General features: G+C 34.8%; 1 protein-coding gene across 1 annotated transcript in view; it reads left to right on the top strand.

Moving 5' to 3' along the window:
• Nucleotides 1-18,077, top strand: part of FCHO2 (FCH and mu domain containing endocytic adaptor 2) — a 115,158-nt gene that overhangs the window by 22,203 nt on the left and 74,878 nt on the right. The window contains exons 3-6 of the mRNA XM_082620477.1: nt 6,730-6,804; nt 9,741-9,882; nt 9,968-10,120; nt 17,696-17,800. Coding sequence (XP_082476603.1) covers nt 6,730-6,804; nt 9,741-9,882; nt 9,968-10,120; nt 17,696-17,800 — 475 coding nt within the window. The remainder of the gene's footprint in view (nt 1-6,729; nt 6,805-9,740; nt 9,883-9,967; nt 10,121-17,695; nt 17,801-18,077) is intronic.

Genomic DNA, 18,077 nt, shown 5'->3' with positions numbered 1-18,077 from the left:
CATGGATGTATTCTAGTCTTTATTTATGAAGACAAACAATTGGCTAGATTTGCTGATGGTGCTGCAGTTTGCTAACCCCTTTAGTATTTTTTTTTCTATTTATCCTACTTGTTTTATATTTTGTCCTCCTCTTTCTTGCCTTTTGGCCTTAAAAAGGTTTTTTTTATTCTATTAATTTTTTTTCTTCTATCACCTTAGAAGTAATAGCCTCATTCTTTTAGTGGTTATCCTAGAGATTATAACATATTTCCTTGATGTATTAATTTCTAATAATAATTGGTACTTTTATCATCTTCCTGAAGATGCAGGAACCTGAGAACACTACCACCTCCTGACTTACATGCTTTATATGCCATTTGTGTGTGTGTATTTAACTTTTTACTCTGGAAATTAAAAGTTTTCTATTTTTAAAACACTTTTTATTGTGGAAATATACACTTATATGCCATTTTTGTTGTGTGTTTCTTTAGCTTTTTATTTGAAAAATTTCAAACTTAGCCAAAAAAATAGAGAAAGTATTACAAACCACTAAGTAATGAACTATAATATGGTTTCAACAGTTTTTAGTATTTTGACAGTCTTGTTTGAAACAGTTCCCTGACATCAAATTATTGCATCCATAGATACTTATGTATGTGTTTCTTTTTTTTTTTTTTTTAATGTGCAGCTTGATCCTATGGACAGGTCTGTAGGCCAGATAATTTTTTTTTTTTTTCTTTTTTGGCTGTGTTGGGTCTTCGTTGCTGCACGCAGGCTTTCTCCAGTTGCGGCAAGTGGGAGCTACTCTTCATTGCAGTGCGTGGGCTTCTCTTGTTGCAGAGCACGGACTCTAGGTGCACGGGCTTCAGTAGTTGCAGTGCGTGGACTCAGTAGTTGTGGCTCGGCTCTAGACCACAGGCTCAGTAGTTGTGGCGCACGGGCTTCGTTGCTCCGCGGCCTGTGGGATCCTCCTGGACCAGGGATCGAACCTGTGTACCCTGCATTGGCAGGTGGATTCTTAACCACTGTGCCACCAGGGAAGTCCCTATGTATGTATTTCTAACAGCTAATGACTTAGAAGACAGTAATATTACCCATCTAACAAAATTAATGGTAATTAAAAAATATTTTTAATATCTAGAACCTAGTTGATCTTTTTAAAATTAATTAATTTTTTTTGGCTGTGTTGGATGTTCATTGCTCTGCATGGGCTCTCTCTAGTTGTGGTGAGCAGGGGCTACTCTTTGTTGCAGTGTGCAGCCTTCTCATTGCAGTGGCTTCTCTTGTTGTGGAGCACATGCTCTAGGTACACGGGCTTCAGTGGCACACAGGCTCAGTGGTTGTGGCTTGTGGGCTCTAGAGCACAGGCTCAGTAGTTGTGGTGCAAGGGCTTAGTTGCTCCGCAGCATGTTGAATCTTCCCGGAGCAGGGATCAAACCCACGTCCCCTGCACTGGCAGGCGGATTCTTAACCACTGTGCCACCAGGCAAGTCCGTATATAGTCATTTTTTAGATTTATTAAAATTACTTACTTTTTCTCTGATATTTTGTCCTGGATCATTTTTCTTCTCTTTAAAAAACATCTTTTAATATTCCTTAATGTGGATTTTCTGGTGATGAATTCTCAATTTTTGTTAGTTTGATCATATCTTTATCTTTATTTTTAAAACTTTTTATTATGGACACTTTCAAACATATATAAAATGTACTCAGAAGTTAGGAACTTAATATAATGAACTTCCACGTTGCAATCACTGAGCTTCAACATTGTCAAATCATGGCCAGGCTTGTTTCGTCTATTCCATACCACTACTTTTTTTTTTTTAAATCATTTTTTTAAAAAATTTATTTATTTTTGGCTGCATTGGGTCTTCGTTGCCGCTCACGGGCTTTCTCTAGTTACGGCAAGCGGGGGCTACTCTTCATTGCAGTGCGCAGGCTTCTCATTGCAGTGGCTTCTCTTGTTGTGGAGCATGGGCTCTAGGTGCGCAGGCTTCAGCAGTTGGCAGTGCGTGGGCTCAGTAGTTGTGGCTCGCAGGCTCTAGAGCGCAGGCTCGGTAGTTGTGGCGCACAGGCTTAGTTTCTCCGTGGCTTGTGGGATCTTCCCGGACCAGGGCTCAAACCCGTGTCCCCTGCATTGGCAGGCGGATTCTTAACCACTGCGCCACCAGGGAAGTCCCATACCACTACTCTTGAATTGTTATAAAGTGGATCTCAGATTCAGAAACATTGCATTTCATCCATTAGCATTTCATTTGTGTCTGTGAAAGATAAGGGCTGTTTAAAAAACATAACTACAGTATGTTACCTTATCTAAAAATGTAGTATTAATTCCTAATATCACCAGATATCCAGTCAGTGCTCTCTTTTTCTCGATTGCCATATACACACAACAATACACATAATTGATTTCCTGTAATCAAGATCCCAGCAAGAGTTATACACTATGTTTGATTGATGTGATTTTTGAGTCTCTTAATCTGTAGTTCTCCTCACTCCTTCCTTAATTTTTTTTTTTTGTTTAAGAAACCAAATTATTTGTTCTATAGAGGGTCCCAAATCCTGGAATATGCTAATTGCATATTCATTGTTTTATTTAACATTTTCCTTTACTCCTATATTTCTTATATATTTGAATGTAGCAACTAGATCAAATTCAGTTCAATATTCTGACAAGAATACTTCATCGGCGGTGGTGTGTACTTCCATCAGAGGCGTATAATATCTGGTTATATCTCTTTGTGATGTTAGCTATTGATGCTCATCACTTAGATCTGTTATTTTATTAGGGGTTTACTTTCATTTATATTTTTGCTGGGTATGGAATACTAGTTGGTAGGGTTTTTTTTAAGTCATTTTTTTGGAGCAGTTTTAGGTTTACAACAAAATTGAGAGGAAGGTACAGAGATTTTCCATATGTCCCCTGCCCCCAGACATGCATAGCCTCCCCCATTATCAACATTACTCACCAGAATGGTACCTTTTTTTTTTTAACCAAGGATGAACCTGCATTGATACATCCTAATCACCCCAAATCCATCGTTTACCTTGGGGTTCACTCTTGGTGTTATACATTGTATGGGTTGGTCAAACGTATGATGACATATATCCATCATTATAATATTTTGCAGAGTATTTTCACTGCCCTGGAATCGCCTGTGCTCTGTTTTAATGTCTCCATAGTTTTGCCTTTTCCAGAATGTCATATGTAGTTGACTCTTAAATAGCACAGGGGTTAGGGGTGCCAACCCTCTGTGCAGTCGAATATCTGTATATAACTTTACAGTGGGCATTTCATATCTGCAGTTCTATATCCGTGGATTCAACCAACTGTGGACCATTTAGTACTATAGTATGTATTTGTTGAAAAAAAATCTGTGTATAAGTGGACCCGCACAGTTCAAACCCATGTTATTCAAAGGTCAGCCGTAGTTGGAATCATACAGTGTGTAATAGCATTTTCAGGTTGGCTTCTTTCACTTAGTAATATGCTGAATAATATTCTATTGTCTGGATATGAATTATTTATCCATCATCTATCCATTCATCTACTGAAGGACATCTTGGTTGCTTTTGAGTTTTGGCAGTTATGAATAAAGCTATAAACATACTTGTGCGTGTTTTTGTGTGAACGTAAGTTTTCAACTCCTCTGAGTATATAGGAAAGAACACAATTCCTAGATTGTAGGGTACGAATAAGTTTAGTTTTGTAAGAAACTGCCAAACTGTCTTCCAAAGTGGCTGTATCACTTTGCATTCTCACCAGCAATGAATGAGAATTTCTGTTGCTCCACTCCTTGCTGGTATTTGGTGTTGTCAGTGTTCCAGACTTCGGCCATTCTAATAGGTATGTAGTGGTATCTGGTTTTAATTTACATTTCCCTGATGACATATGATGTGGAGCATCTTTTCATATGCTTATCTGTCATCTGTATATCGATTTTGGCGAGGTGTCAAGAGTTTTTGGCCCATTTTAAAATCAGGTTGTTTGTTTTCTTATTGTTGAGTTTTAAGAGTTCTGTGTATATTTGGGATAACATTTCTTTTTCTCTTTTGTCTTTTGCAAATAATTTCTCCCAGTCTGTGGCTTGTCCTCTTATTTTCTTGACATCATCTTTCACAGAGCAGAAGTTTTTAATTTTAATGAAGTCCAGCTTATCAATGAGTTCTTTCATAGGTCATGTCTATAGTGTTCTATGTAAAAAGACATCACCATACCCAAGGTCATCTAAGTTTTCTCCTATGTTATTTTCTAGGAGTTTTATAGTTTTGCATTTTACTAGATTAAAAAACAATTCTTTGAAGACCATTGCATTATCTACTGTTGAGACGTTAGCTATCAGGCTAATTATTGTTCCTTTGAAGGTAACGTTTGATGGTGGGAAAGGTTTAGCTGCTTTTAAGATTTTCCTTTTGTCTTTGACTTTCAGCAGTTTTACTATGATGTGACTAGATGTACATACCTTTTTATTTATCCTCTTAGGGTTTGTTGGGCTATTTGAACCTGTCGTTTGATATCTGTGGTCAGTTTTGGAAAATTCTTTGTCATTATCTCTGCAAATATATATTTCTTCTGACCCATTCTTACTTTCTTTACACATATGTTAGACCTTTTTGCTGTCCTTTGTCTTTTATTTCTCTTCTCTGTTTTCCATTCTTTTGTTTCACTGAGCTTTTTTTCTTTTTTTAATTAATTTTTATTGGAATATAGTTGATTTACCATGTTCTGTTAGTTTATGTTTCACTGAGCTTTAATCCAGAGTAGATCTTCTCACCTCTCTCTAGTTTATGTCTCACTACAGTGTATTGAATCTACAGTTAAACTGCATCCATTGAGATACTAATTTTGGTTATTGTATTTTTCAGGTATAGAATTTATATCTTTTTCAAATTTGCTGTGCTTTCCCCCACTTTTGAAAAATGATTTCTAGCTCTCTAGTGAAATTCTTGATTTAATTGACTGGCTCCTTGAACATAATGCATAAACTCATAAAGTCTAAGCTTTATAATCTTAGCGTGTGGAACATTGTTAAATTTGCTTCCTCTGGTGGTTCATCTTGTCTTGTTTCCTTATGTACCTGGTGGTTGTATGAATGTATATAAGACAACCATGCAGGATCCAATATCAGTTTGAAAATATAATATTTGCAGTCCCTTTGAGAGCTTGCCTACTTACGGTTCATCCTTAACTCCTTATATCGTTACTCTTTGAGTCTCAGTTTAAAGGGTATGGGATTTTCCATGCTTCCCACCTCTGGCAAGTCTGAAGCTAGTTTTGTCTCCCTTACCTTGTGAGGCTTTGCTCCGCTTCTCAGGGTCAGCTGCTGCTTGTAGATGCCCCAAGGGGAAAGCTGCCCTACCTCTCTGTCTCTCTTCTCTGGATAGCCTTCTCTTGGGTCTTGGCCTGCTGATTCTTAACTGCCTCTTTAGTTCTCTGATGCCTTTTAGGCACACCCACCACCTCTCCAGCTTTTTCTCGTTTTCTCATTGGAAGGTTTTGGGATCAATTTACTAGTACTGGAAATGAACCATTTTTTCTTTGCTGTTAAAGTTATTCATTGAGATACTATTTCTGTATTAACTTTCTAAAAAGTGTCAAAGTACTACCCTTGTAATATAGTATATTAAAAAGACACACGAGAGTTTAAAGGAGCAGAAAAAAATCACAGTGCCCTCAGTGAGAGGCAGTTACTGTTAATAGTTGCTTTTTGTTAAAGCGCTAGCCTTTGTGGGGCTGGGGAAGAGTCTGGAGATAAGCTTAGTTTGGATATTCTGAGCTTGAGATGATTAAGATGTCTAGCTAGAGTTATGCTTGAGGCATTTAGTTATTAAACAGACGATTTGCTTCAAGAGCAGGGTGGAGATCTGGATTTGTTGATCTCAGAATGTTAGTTGAAGCTATCAAAGTAACTGGAAGGCAGTGGTGGTTGTAGACTGTTTCTTTGTTAAGGGTAGCACAGATTGAGAAGGGACAGGGTAATTATGGGAGAGGTAAGATAGAACTTAATTTTTGTAGTGTTGTGAAGGCCAAGACAACGTCATATTTTTCATTTGTAAGTTATGTGCCTCTAGGAAAATTTTTTCTATTCTATATTTAATGGTTTAATTTTTTTAGCCTAAAATTCTGTATGCTGAATAGCAGTTATATAAAGCACAGTATCCTAGTGTGAAATACTTGTTCGTGTTTTAGATCTAATCGCAGACTAGATTAAGTACTGAAGTTCAGGATCTCAGACTTGCTAATAATTCATACTTAGTTTTTTTTTTCATACTTAGTTTTGTGCAAATGACTGTCCTCAATCTCTTGTTCCATTAAATGTGCATAATAATGAATTCACAATGTTAAAGAATAATAAAACTATATTAACTACACCAAGGAAATATTAAACACAAATGACTTTCATACTGACTCAGTTTGTATATAGAGAGAATGCAAGAAACAGTACTTTTGTACATCCTGTTCCGATAACCATTGATACTAAAGGTAAGAAGAGGAGTGACTTCACTAAAGGTTTTTTGGTGGTATATCAATACATTATTTTAGTTCTATACCAGACTAGTTCTTTAAGTAGATGTGCACAAAGGACATTTAAAGATAAGCCAGAAATTCATGACCACATACCTACTTATTTTTAACATATATTTTGAGTTATCTTTTTGTTTCTACAGTTGTGACTGTATTTTAATAATTTTGCTATGTGTTTGGTCATTAAACAAGAGCTATTATAATATGGAAATTTGATTTAACAGAGCTACAATAGAAGAGGCGTACTCCAGGTCAATGACAAAACTAGCAAAATCTGCAAGCAATTATTCACAACTTGGGTGAGTTAATTTCTTTGAAGAACTCTTTCAGTGTTGATTTAGGCAAGTTTATGAGAATAGTAGGTTCCCGTTAAGGATAAAATAGTTCATAAATATAATAATATATAATGTGTTTATTCAAAATGCGTCTGTATGTGAATATATTCTCGACTTGATAGAAAGTATAATTGAATTTGCTGAATCAGTTAACACAAAGAAAATGAAACTTACTTTTTTCCCTTTATTAAACTATACAATACAACTTCATTCTTCCTTCTTTTTTCCATATCTCTCCTCACTTTTCTGGCAGCCTCCTGTTTCTAACTCCTCCATGTAGATGCGCCTCTTCGAAAACATAATTTCTTCTTTATTGACCACAGTAGAAGGGCCAGAAAGTAACTGGAATAACAGAAGCTAGCTTTAACCAATTGACCATGGGTTGTTTTTTTTTAACAAATAATTTATTTTTCTTCCATATACTCATTCTTTTAGGTTTCCAGTATGATATTGTAGAAATATTTATTATTTTTAAAAACTTTTTATTGGAATAGAGTTGATTTACAATGTTATATTAGTTTCAAGTGTACAGCAAAGTGAGTCAGTTATACATATACAAATATCCACTCTTTTTTTAGATTCTTTTCCCAAGTATGCCATTACAGAGTATTGAGTAGAGTTCCCTGTGCTATACAATAGGTTCTTATTAGTTATCTATTTTAGATATACTAGTATGTATACGTCGATCCCAGTCTCCCAGTTCTCCCCCTCTAACCCCATCCCCTGGTAACCATAAGTTTGTTTTCTACATCTGTGACTCTACTTCTGTTTTTTTGTTTTTTTTAAGATTCTTTTCCCATGTAGGCCGTTACAAAGTAGTGAGTAGAGTTCCCTGTGCTATTCAGCAGGCTATTGTTAGTTATCTGTTTTATATATAGTCGAGTGTATATGTCAGTCCCAGTCTCCCAATTTATCCCTCCCCCCCATCCCTTGGGAACCGTAAGTTTGTTTTCTACATCTGTGACCCCATTTCTGTTTTGTAAATAAGTTCATTTGTACCCCCCCTTTTTTTTTAGATTTCACATATAAGCAATATCATATGATATTTGTCTTTCTGTGTCTGACTTACTTCACTCAGTATGAGGCCATAGTTTTAATATAGGAAATTCTTATTTTTAGTTACCAGGTGGGAGGTAGAAAAAAACATGTGTTTTCTAATAAAGTTACTGAAAACATTTCTGTCTTTGGAATATGTGCCTTTCATGAATAATAGGTGATATTTTATTTTTTGTGTTAGTGTTGTTACTTAAGATTATAAAGATTTTAAATATTAATGTTTTTGTTTACTGATGCATATTTAGGCAAGAATTAAATTTTATCTTTCTGTATTTAGTTGCGTTTAAACATATTTTGGATTGGTCAATTTCCTTTCTTAGTGCTCATTGTACATTAACTTGTATTACCTGACCAGAAAAAAGTTGTGTATGTCAAACTTTAAAAAATGGAATGATACTTGAAATTCCTTAAAGAAACCTGTATTTAAAGAAATCTTACGTTGAACCTCCTTTCAGTGTAAATAATCCTTGGGTAAAGTAAAGGGACACTCTCATCTTACCTGTTTTGTAAAGTCTAGACTATCATGTATCAGGTTTACCTGAAGTGATGTACATGTATTTTGGTGCTGTAGTGAGTGGATAGTTTTCAGGTGTCCTTTTTTCTCTCAAAATTTTCCATCTAACTGCTTGCCACATTTAGTGCTGATTAGATTTAAAAGTGTGAGGTAAAGATCTAATCAGAACAGTCCTATTTAAGTATTTTAATTATTCTCTTTGAACTTTTTGTTATTGCTTAAAATGATTGTTGTCAGTTAGCTTTCCTACTGGGTAGGAAATGCAGTAATTGGCACAGAGTACATATTAGGATAAGTAATTTCTTTCCCTACCCTCTTGCATTAGTGATCATTGTTGCTATTTGTTTTTGTTTTATCATAGAGCAAAGCAAGTGCTGTTGAAAATCTCTGAGGAAGTACCTGAGGAAAGCATAGGATAAAATTTTTCTTATATCATTCCCTACTGACCAAATTAGTTTAAACTAACCTTTGACATCCTAAGTATTATTCAAAATATTATAATGTAGTAACTCTTGGAAGTACTTGAACCTGTTGAAAATATTAAATTCTCAATGTTGAGAAGAAGTGGTAGGAAAGTATGTCATACGTCCTATGCCAAGTGTAGTAGAAAAGGGACTCTCTTAGTGTTTGTTGAAGTACACGGGTAAAATCTGAAACAAAGTTTCAGATAACAGTTTTAAAATAATTCTTAAATAAATTTTAATCATGAAGGCACTTAAAAAATCATGTGCAAATTTGACTTCTGCATGTTTAAATTCAGAGGAGCTTTTATTTTCTTAATTTTATTTATTTGTTTTTTTTTGGCCTCACTGCAGGCACGAGGGATCTTAGTTCCCCAACCAGGGATCAAACCTGTGACCCTGCATTGGAAGCACGGAGTCCTAACCACTGGACTGCCAGGGAATTTGCAGGAGCTTTTATTTTTGATGAAGCATTTTAAATGGAGCACTGAAGAGTCTAAAATTTAGATTTGATAATAAGTTAGTTTTAAACAGTAGACAGTGATTAGAAAGGCTTCTGATACAAATCTAAATAACCAGATCAACTCAGAAAATGACACGTTATAATTAAGGGAGGGTCATGGCCAGACCTGTGATATGAGTTAACTCATTTCTCTGTATCTGAGGTATAAAAATATTTTAAGTAATTAACCAAGGATTAAAAAAAAATCAAGGTCAGGCTGTCAGTCGTTTAATTTGTGATTTAATTTAATCTCATCTTTTGACTAATTAAAATTACTGAATATAACATTATTTCCATTGGTTCTATTTTGGAGCCTTAAACTTTTTTTTCCTGTTAGTAAATTATTCCCATGTTTTCTTTGCTTTAGAACATTTGCACCAGTGTGGGATGTGTTCAAAACATCTACAGAGAAATTAGCAAATTGTCACTTGGATCTTGTTAGAAAATTACAAGAATTAATAAAAGAAGTTCAGAAGTATGGAGAAGAACAAGTAAAATCGCATAAAAAGGTATCAGTTTTGTTAAAGGATTGATTGATCACATATTGAATGCTTTGTAGTTCTGCATTTTGATGAATCATTTCATACCAAACAGACTAAAGAAGAAGTTGCAGGAACTCTGGAAGCTGTTCAAACCATTCAGAGCATAACTCAGGCCCTCCAGAAATCCAAGGAAAATTACAATGCCAAATGTGTAGAACAGGAACGTTTGAAAAAGGAAGGAGCTACACAAAGAGAAATAGAAAAGGTAATTGCAATAAAAATAATACCTCTGTGGTTTCAAAGCATTTTCAAATACAAGACTGCATTTAATCTTTAAACACTCAAGAATGATCTCATATTAAAGATGAAGTCACTGTGCCTCTGAGTGTTAGTGATTCACCTAAGTGAAACAGAAGTAGGTTTACAAAATATGTTGTATATGGTAGATAGATTAGCAAATACATAAAAAGGAATGATTTCTTTATATCGGTGACACATTTGCAGGATATTTTTATAAGATAATTGACGAGATGCTGCTTGGTGTAAGATTTAATAATGAGGTAAAAATTTTTTTGAAGCAAGACTTTGGTAGATATAGCAAGGCAATAGTTACTTGAGATAAACTTTAAATATATGTTGTGGGTGATTTATTGCTGACTTTGAGCCCATGTATGTAGTATTGTGGTAAGCCACAACCCTTTCCCCCACTCTCATTTTGATTGAAAGTAGATTTTTTTCCCCTTTCAAAACAGTTTAACCATCCACTTGTTTGATGTGGTATATATCATTTAGGAATCAGCCATAGGGAGTGATAATTTTGAAAGCTTTGTAGAATATTTGAAATAGCCAGTAAAAAAAAACTGTAATTATGTTGCAATTATAATAATTATAAAAGTGTATATACATGGGCAAAAACTAGAAGAGCATCTGGAAAAATCAAAACAGTCGATGGAATTTGGGGTAATATGTTTCCTTTAGTGTTTTGTGCAATAAATAAAAATTGGGAGGGGGTAAAAAATGAGGCACAGTAAGTTCATGATTTTAAAACGCTCTTCATTCCAGGCATAGCAGTTAAGAATAAAATATAAAAAGGGAAAATAAAGCAAAATAACATGCTCCAAAAAGAAGAATATTATCTTCATAATGAACCAGAAATGGAACAGAAACTCAAAAGGGCATGTAGAGATTGATTATGCAGGGTTGTTGGACCCAAAGTCCTAAGTTAGGCAGTGGAATTTAACTCTTGTGTGGTAAAGGGGACTAAATATTCCCCACTTGAGATGAAGCCCAAGGAACCCCACTCACTTGGTGAAACTATAAGTAGTGAAAAAAGACTGTTGAGCTGCTGAAGGGCTAAAGCATTATTGGAAGTTGGGGCTTAAGGATGCAGTTCTGACTGGCAGTCAGGCCAAGGAACCAGTTCATGACTGTTTCGATCATATCCCCTATATTCTTCCAGGGAATTAATTAAAAGCTACCTTTATAAGACTGATACTAAATTGGGGCCTTGGAGGGCTGGCAGGAGGTAACCTGAAACTGCTAAATGGGGATGGGTGAGCATAAATGATAAAATATAACACAATTCTAGGAGGTGGTGTTTACCTTGTATTCCATAGAGTTTTCCAGCATCACTGGTGGAGGGAGAGAGAGAAGAGAGAGGGGAAAAAACAAGAAACCTCCCACCTGAAATGAACAAAATAACATCTTAAGAAATCTAATATAGCTAATATAGCTTTCCCTGCTATACAACAGTAGAGTGTTCCTATGAAACCTTTCATAAGCCAAAATGGCGTAAGCAGAGAAGCAAGTACCTTAGAACACATCTTGCTAATGCACGCACAAAATAAATTGAGATAAAGCACAGATGCTTACAGACACAGTTCAAAGCTTTGGAGACCGATGCTGAGTGTAGATCGTGGGAAGGAGCTTGGTGGTGCCACTCTCACTGCTTCTCAGGGTGTGCGCTGCCTCTGTAATGACTCCTGCAAAACAAACGCTGAATGCTATTTTTCTTTTCACCTGTTTTTGTAAAAGTGAAAATCCTCTTTGAATGTTTTTCAGTTCGTGATAACAGGAACTAATATAATTCTTTTGTAAAAGCAAAGTAAACAAACTTGTAAGACAAACTTTTGAAAAGCGGGGGATACCTCTGCTAAGACAGATGGCAATAAATTTAACAATTAGAATAAGAATTCACTCCAAATAAAATTTAGATTTATAAAATAGATGATCAGAAATGTTCGTGTATGTTGAGGATGTTCAGATATGCAAATGAATATAAATTTATATTAAAGAAATTAAGAGAGATAATGAAATAAGATCTAGTAGATGGGAAAACAGCTAACTAGAAAATTTGGCAATGAAATATGTGGTTATTGAAATTTTAAAAAAAGCAACAGAGAAGACAAACTTTAGAGCTAATATAGTGAAAGATTGAATTTGGGCACTCACCCATAACATAGTACAGAGAATAAAGGTTACCAACATTCATCTGATATGGATTTCAGAAGAAAAAAAAATGGAGAGGATGGTAGACAGGTAATATTTGAAGAGTTAACAGATCAGAATATTTCAGAATTAAAAAAACTCAAGAGTTCTTAGATCAAAAGTACATTCTGGTATTAAGCAGGTTAAATAAAGATAAATTCAGAACGAGCCACCAGAGAAAAAGAGAATATTAAAAGCTACCGGGTATATCTTTTTCCTCACATCTCTGAAATCAGAGTGCATCGTCAAATGATAGTATCATATAATCACTGTTGGCATGGTGGCATTTGTGGTGTAGTTTCACTGCCTCTGTGAACTTGGTTGTTATATACCTGGTGGCATGATTGGACAACTGCAACACGTTGATGTTTCAGTTAACACACCACTTTAAGAGCATTGAGGAAGGATTAGTTCTGACTGTTGTCTGAAAACCTTTTGTTGAGACCTGGTAAGATCAAGAAAATGTGAGCACCAATGTTTGGAAGAAAACCTGGAGATGATAGTGGAACACTTTTAAGAAATGCTCTGTCAGTAATGCTTTTGGTGACATTGAAGATAACACTATGTGGGGAAAAAAACAGACCTCAGCAGTCCCTGAATTGGAAGTAACTGAGAAGGGTCAGAACCTGACTGTGAAAAAAGATTCAGGAATATCTCGAAAGTTCATTTTGCTTTCTTTTTAATTCTGTATCACACAAGAGTAAAAATCTACTTCTAAGTAAGTCTAGAAGAGCTCTTTTAATAAATCTAAAATAAAAATTTTAAGTGATAAGAAAGCATTATTTCATGGTTTGACAGTATTTTTCTGTTTTAGTGGTACACAAGATAATGGTGTGTGTTACAATTAATGGTATATTAGAATTAGTAGTAGTCAAGCATGAACATTAAGCATAACTACTGAGAGAATAGAAGTATAGTCTAAATCTTCTAAATCAGCAAAAAGAAAAGAAGAGGAAGGGGTGCTTTTTTTTAATTGTTCTGCTCAGAGGTGATATCTTTGCTTGTGATACTAGATGCGTTAATGGGTCTCTGATTTATATATATTCAAATCCAAGCCTAAGTAAATTTATTTTGGCCTGTAATAAATAAGCTCTTTATTAACATGAATGTAGATTTTTTTAAGACATAGATCTTTGAACTGTTTTTCCTTTGGTGAACTTGAAAACATAAACACTTATTGGCTATTATGACATAGTATGCTTCTCATCTTCATTCACAAACCTTTATTTTTATAAAGCACCATTTAGAAGTTACTCATATTTGTGGACTATGACAAAGTACTTATTTTATATGAATATATTTAATTCATAGGAGTTTACTATAAAGATTATAGACACTTAAACAGAAATATTTCTGGTAGTACATCAGTAAATTTATTTATAATGCTAAGGAAATGAATAAAATATAGGATTTATTTCATTATCAGTAGGTAATCTACTAAGGCCAATCTTTTGTTTATGAGAAGAAATGTAGCTATTGCTTTTAAAGCATAAGTTGCTATGCTCCAACATCCCTTTTAATAATCACTTTACAAAAGTGGTCAAGTTTGTTCCTACTGGGACATTTAGTTTCAATGAGTCTACCCTAAGAATTTACAGTTTTACTAAGCAAAGATACTATTTAGAAAGTCATTTTGACTTAACTGAGTGTTGCTGTATAGTCATTTCCTATGAGAGATGTTTCTTGCTTTCAAAAAATATATATATTCCCAATAAGATTACATTCTTTTTTTTTTTTTTTTTTTTTTCCGGTACACGGGCCTCTCACTGTTGTGGCCTCTCCCGTTGCGGAGCACAGGCTCCGGACACACAGGCCCAGCGGCCATGGCTCACGGGTCCAGCTGCTCCGCGGCATGTGGGATCCTCCCAGACCGGGGCACGAACCCGTCACCCCTGCATCAGCAGGCGGACCCTCAACCACTGCGCTACCAGGGAAGCCCACAATTACATTCTTTTAAAAAATAAATAAATAAAATTTTTAATTTAATTTTTGGCTGCGTTGGGTCTTTGTTGCCGTGCACGGGCTTTCTCTGTTTGCAGCGAGCGGGGTCTACTCTTCGTTGCGGTGCGTGGGCTTCTCATTGCAGTGGCTTCTCTTGTTGGGGAGCACGGGCTCTAGGCTCGTGAGCTTCAGTAGTTGCAGCACGCAGGCTCAGTAGTTGTGGCTCGTGGACTCTAGAGCACAGGCTCAGTAGTTGTGGCACACGGGCTTAGTTGCTCCGCGGCATGTGGGATCTTCCTGGACCAGGGCTCGAACCCATGTCTCCTGCATTGGCAGGCGGATTCTTAACTGCTCTGCCACCAGGGAAGTCCAGAATACGATTGCATTCTAAAGTGGCCTCTATATTCTTTTATAGGATACCCTTAGTTTTCTTTAAATTTTTTTGTCATTACTTAAAATACCTTGTTAATCAATAAACTCTTTTAAAAAATGTATTCATTACTAAGTACTGCTTTTGCCAGTTTTCTAAGATGCTTCTTTAAGTTGGTATGTAATTTCCTTATTCTGACATATGATGTTTACCTTTGAAGAGTGAAAGCTGATGTAAAAAATATATTAGAACTTATAAAGGGTATCTTCTTTCTTTTTTTGTAAGTGAGAAACCATTATGTTGTCTACAGTGCAACATATGTGTCTACTAGGAAAAATAATCATTATAGCAAAATATTATTTGAACTTTTCCTGTTTATTAATATAATAAAAATTAAGAGTTTACTTTAAATATAGGCTATAGACTCAATTCTTCCCCTTTTAAATGGTTCATTCACATATTTTCTGATTGTTGGATTATGAATTTGTATGCCATAGTAAATAAGTGTTTTAGTTTCTACCATGTGCCTGTCATCATGCTAGATGTTATAAGGTTCTTAAAGGCTGAGTACATATTATCCCCTCTGTCTTCAAGAAGCTTCCTTCTTTTTGAGGAGCTAAGACTTATTGAATAGTACAGAACAAGAGGCTACTAGAGAAAGGTTTTAATGGTAAGTTTAGAAAGGGACGTGTCTTATTTTGTGTAGAACCTGTAATGGAATAAATTACTTTAAAAAGTATGGACACAATCATTATAGTTACATTTTGAGGGACTTTTCCATTGTTTATGAATTTCCTTTCAAATTTCAAATACTTCTAAGAGTGATCACAGCTCATGTATTTATCAGTAGCCAACACATAAATTATAAGGCAATAACTTAATAGGCAGCAGAGAAAAAAGAGTAGTGTTAGGATGAAGAAGAAGCAAAGAAGGGGCTCCCAGTGGGAATATATCATTTTGCTAGACTGTGTCATTAAAAATCACTCCATGGACTGTGGGTTGCTTGTTACTCTTGTATAGACTGAAAATTTAGGTAGCTGGAAGAAATTCTCTTCTTCCAAGACTCTTGGCATAACAAAATCCAAAAGGAAACCCAGATAACCATGGCATTAAAATTGTTTTTAAAATAAATTCTAGCAAACTTGGTTATCTGGACTTCCCATGAAGGTAGTTTGTAAACTCTAAATATCCATCTCATCTAATTGTTAACTGTTTGAAAGGGCAAGGATGTTAGAGGAAGTATATTAACGGTAGTATAAAATAATGTCATACGGCTAGACAATGGGAAGAGAGTTTAAAAAAGGTCCATAGGAGCAAACTAGAAAATCATTGTAGGTTTTAGACACTTACTCTAGGGGTAGAGCTTAGAACAACTCTTAGATATAATAACAGCAAAATGTAACACCAAAATATAATGATGTATGTTCCTGTTGATGTTTAATAGTAGATACTATTTATTTTGTAGTCCCTGTCCCAAGCATTTACATAAATTACATTTCATCTGTGCCAAAGCTCTAAAAAAAATATGTGGTATTTCCATTTTAGGAATGAGAGAACTGTATAAAACTCAAAGTCAACTGGGTAGTAAATGGTAGAGCTAGAAGTTGAATCCAGTTTCTTTTGGATCCGAAACCAGTTCTGATACAAGATACCGTTCTGATACACTACAAGATAAAGTGGCATCCTGTATTTATTTAAGAAGGCCCACAAGCATAAAGCATATATGTTTAATATAATATATGCAATTATATTTTAGAGAGAGTACAGAGTTGCCTTTTTAGAGAATAAGACTGTATGCATCTCTTGCCAACCCCAAACCTCCAGATAAACCCAACTTTCTGTTTCTAATACTTATTCTTAGACTCCTGAACATAGCTGGAGATAATTACCTACTGGCTCTGATTGGCTCTGCACAAATTCCAAGTTTTGCAGCTTAGCCCTCAGTGGCTCTTTGCAAGACTTTTACTCCTGTAGTTATTACCAGTTGCATCCTCTACAACCATGGTTTGAAACTCTTTATTCTCCTGAAGTTCCCAACCCTACACTACTCTTCTTCACTCGTAGCAGACCCCCTCTTACCTCATCAAGAAAGTGGAGATCTTTTATCTTGAAATCCTATAGCTTTTCTTTTTTTGATCTTCTTTAAACTCTTATTTACTTCAACACCCCTTCCCTTCAAACTTCCTGTATCCAAATTGATCAATCCTTTGAGAATAATCAAATTTCTTGATAGCCACATGTCTGCCCCAACCTACAGGTGACACGTAGTTTTTCTTCTTCCTTAATGTCCATCTTCCTTAAAATTTGTTTTTACTTCTTTGTTACTTTCCACCAATTTCTAGCTGTTTATGTATATGGGTTATACTTCTTCTATGAAGTCCCTGAAGAAAAGATCCCTATATAATTTGTATTCATTTTCGTCACTGCCTAATATTTAACGTATATTATTTTTTATTGAATAAGTAACTTTGATAAAATTAGAACTATAATAATGCAGTAACAATTACTTGAAAAATAGGCAATGATTAAAAACAAGTTTATAGATTTTCCGGAGCACAATGGAAACTGAGAAACCTCAAGGAAAATTGATTTTTTTTTTCAACTTTTGAGCTAGCTTTATAGCCACTGATCAGACATTAAATGGAATATCTGTTGTGGAGGGAAGGAAGACTCATAGGTGTGTAAAGGAGTGTCAAGCACATTCTGAGGGTATTGTCACAGTTTTGTTTGTTGAATTTTTAGTAACATTGTACTATTTTGTGGTTGTGTGATCTTACTCTGGGTTATAAAATGAGAGTATTTTAACTTTTTAAAGCACGTTCCATCAGACAAGAGAATTAGCATTTAATTTCTGCATTACTGTGTGACTGTAACAAAAAATACTACTAAGGAGGGCTTGAAAAAAAGGTATTAGTTTTTGTCATCTTGAACTCAACATAGGCCTCATTTCTTAAAATGCACTTAAATTATTATTTCATATAAACTTATATCAGGAAATAAAAAATATTTTGTATAGTTCAAAATGTTTCTGTTTTGTTACAGGCAGCTGTTAAATCTAAGAAAGCTACAGATACCTATAAACTCTATGTGGAAAAATATGCATTAGCAAAAGCTGATTTTGAACAGAAAATGACAGAAACAGCTCAGGTTGGTATTTTTAAGGCTTTAAATCTAAAACAGGATATTTGTGTTTATTGTTTATAAATTATAATAAATTATATTAGTGATAAAAAATAATACAATTTTTCTGTCATAAAATTTTTTAGTATTAGAAAATGTTAAAATGCACAATCTCAGTGTTTTAATAATGCTGTTTTTAAAATATACATCTTGTTTTGGAGATTGAAGACCAAGAATCAATAGTTACAATATCATAAGGGATTATTCAGATTGACTAGAATGTTTAAAGAGCATTGGAGAAAAT

This window comes from Mesoplodon mirus (assembly GCF_964341445.2).
Source record: "Mesoplodon mirus genome assembly, chromosome: 5".
Lineage (NCBI taxonomy): Eukaryota > Metazoa > Chordata > Mammalia > Artiodactyla > Ziphiidae > Mesoplodon > Mesoplodon mirus.
Note: the sequence above shows the minus strand (reverse complement) of the source record. Positions and strands in the feature narration are given on the sequence as shown.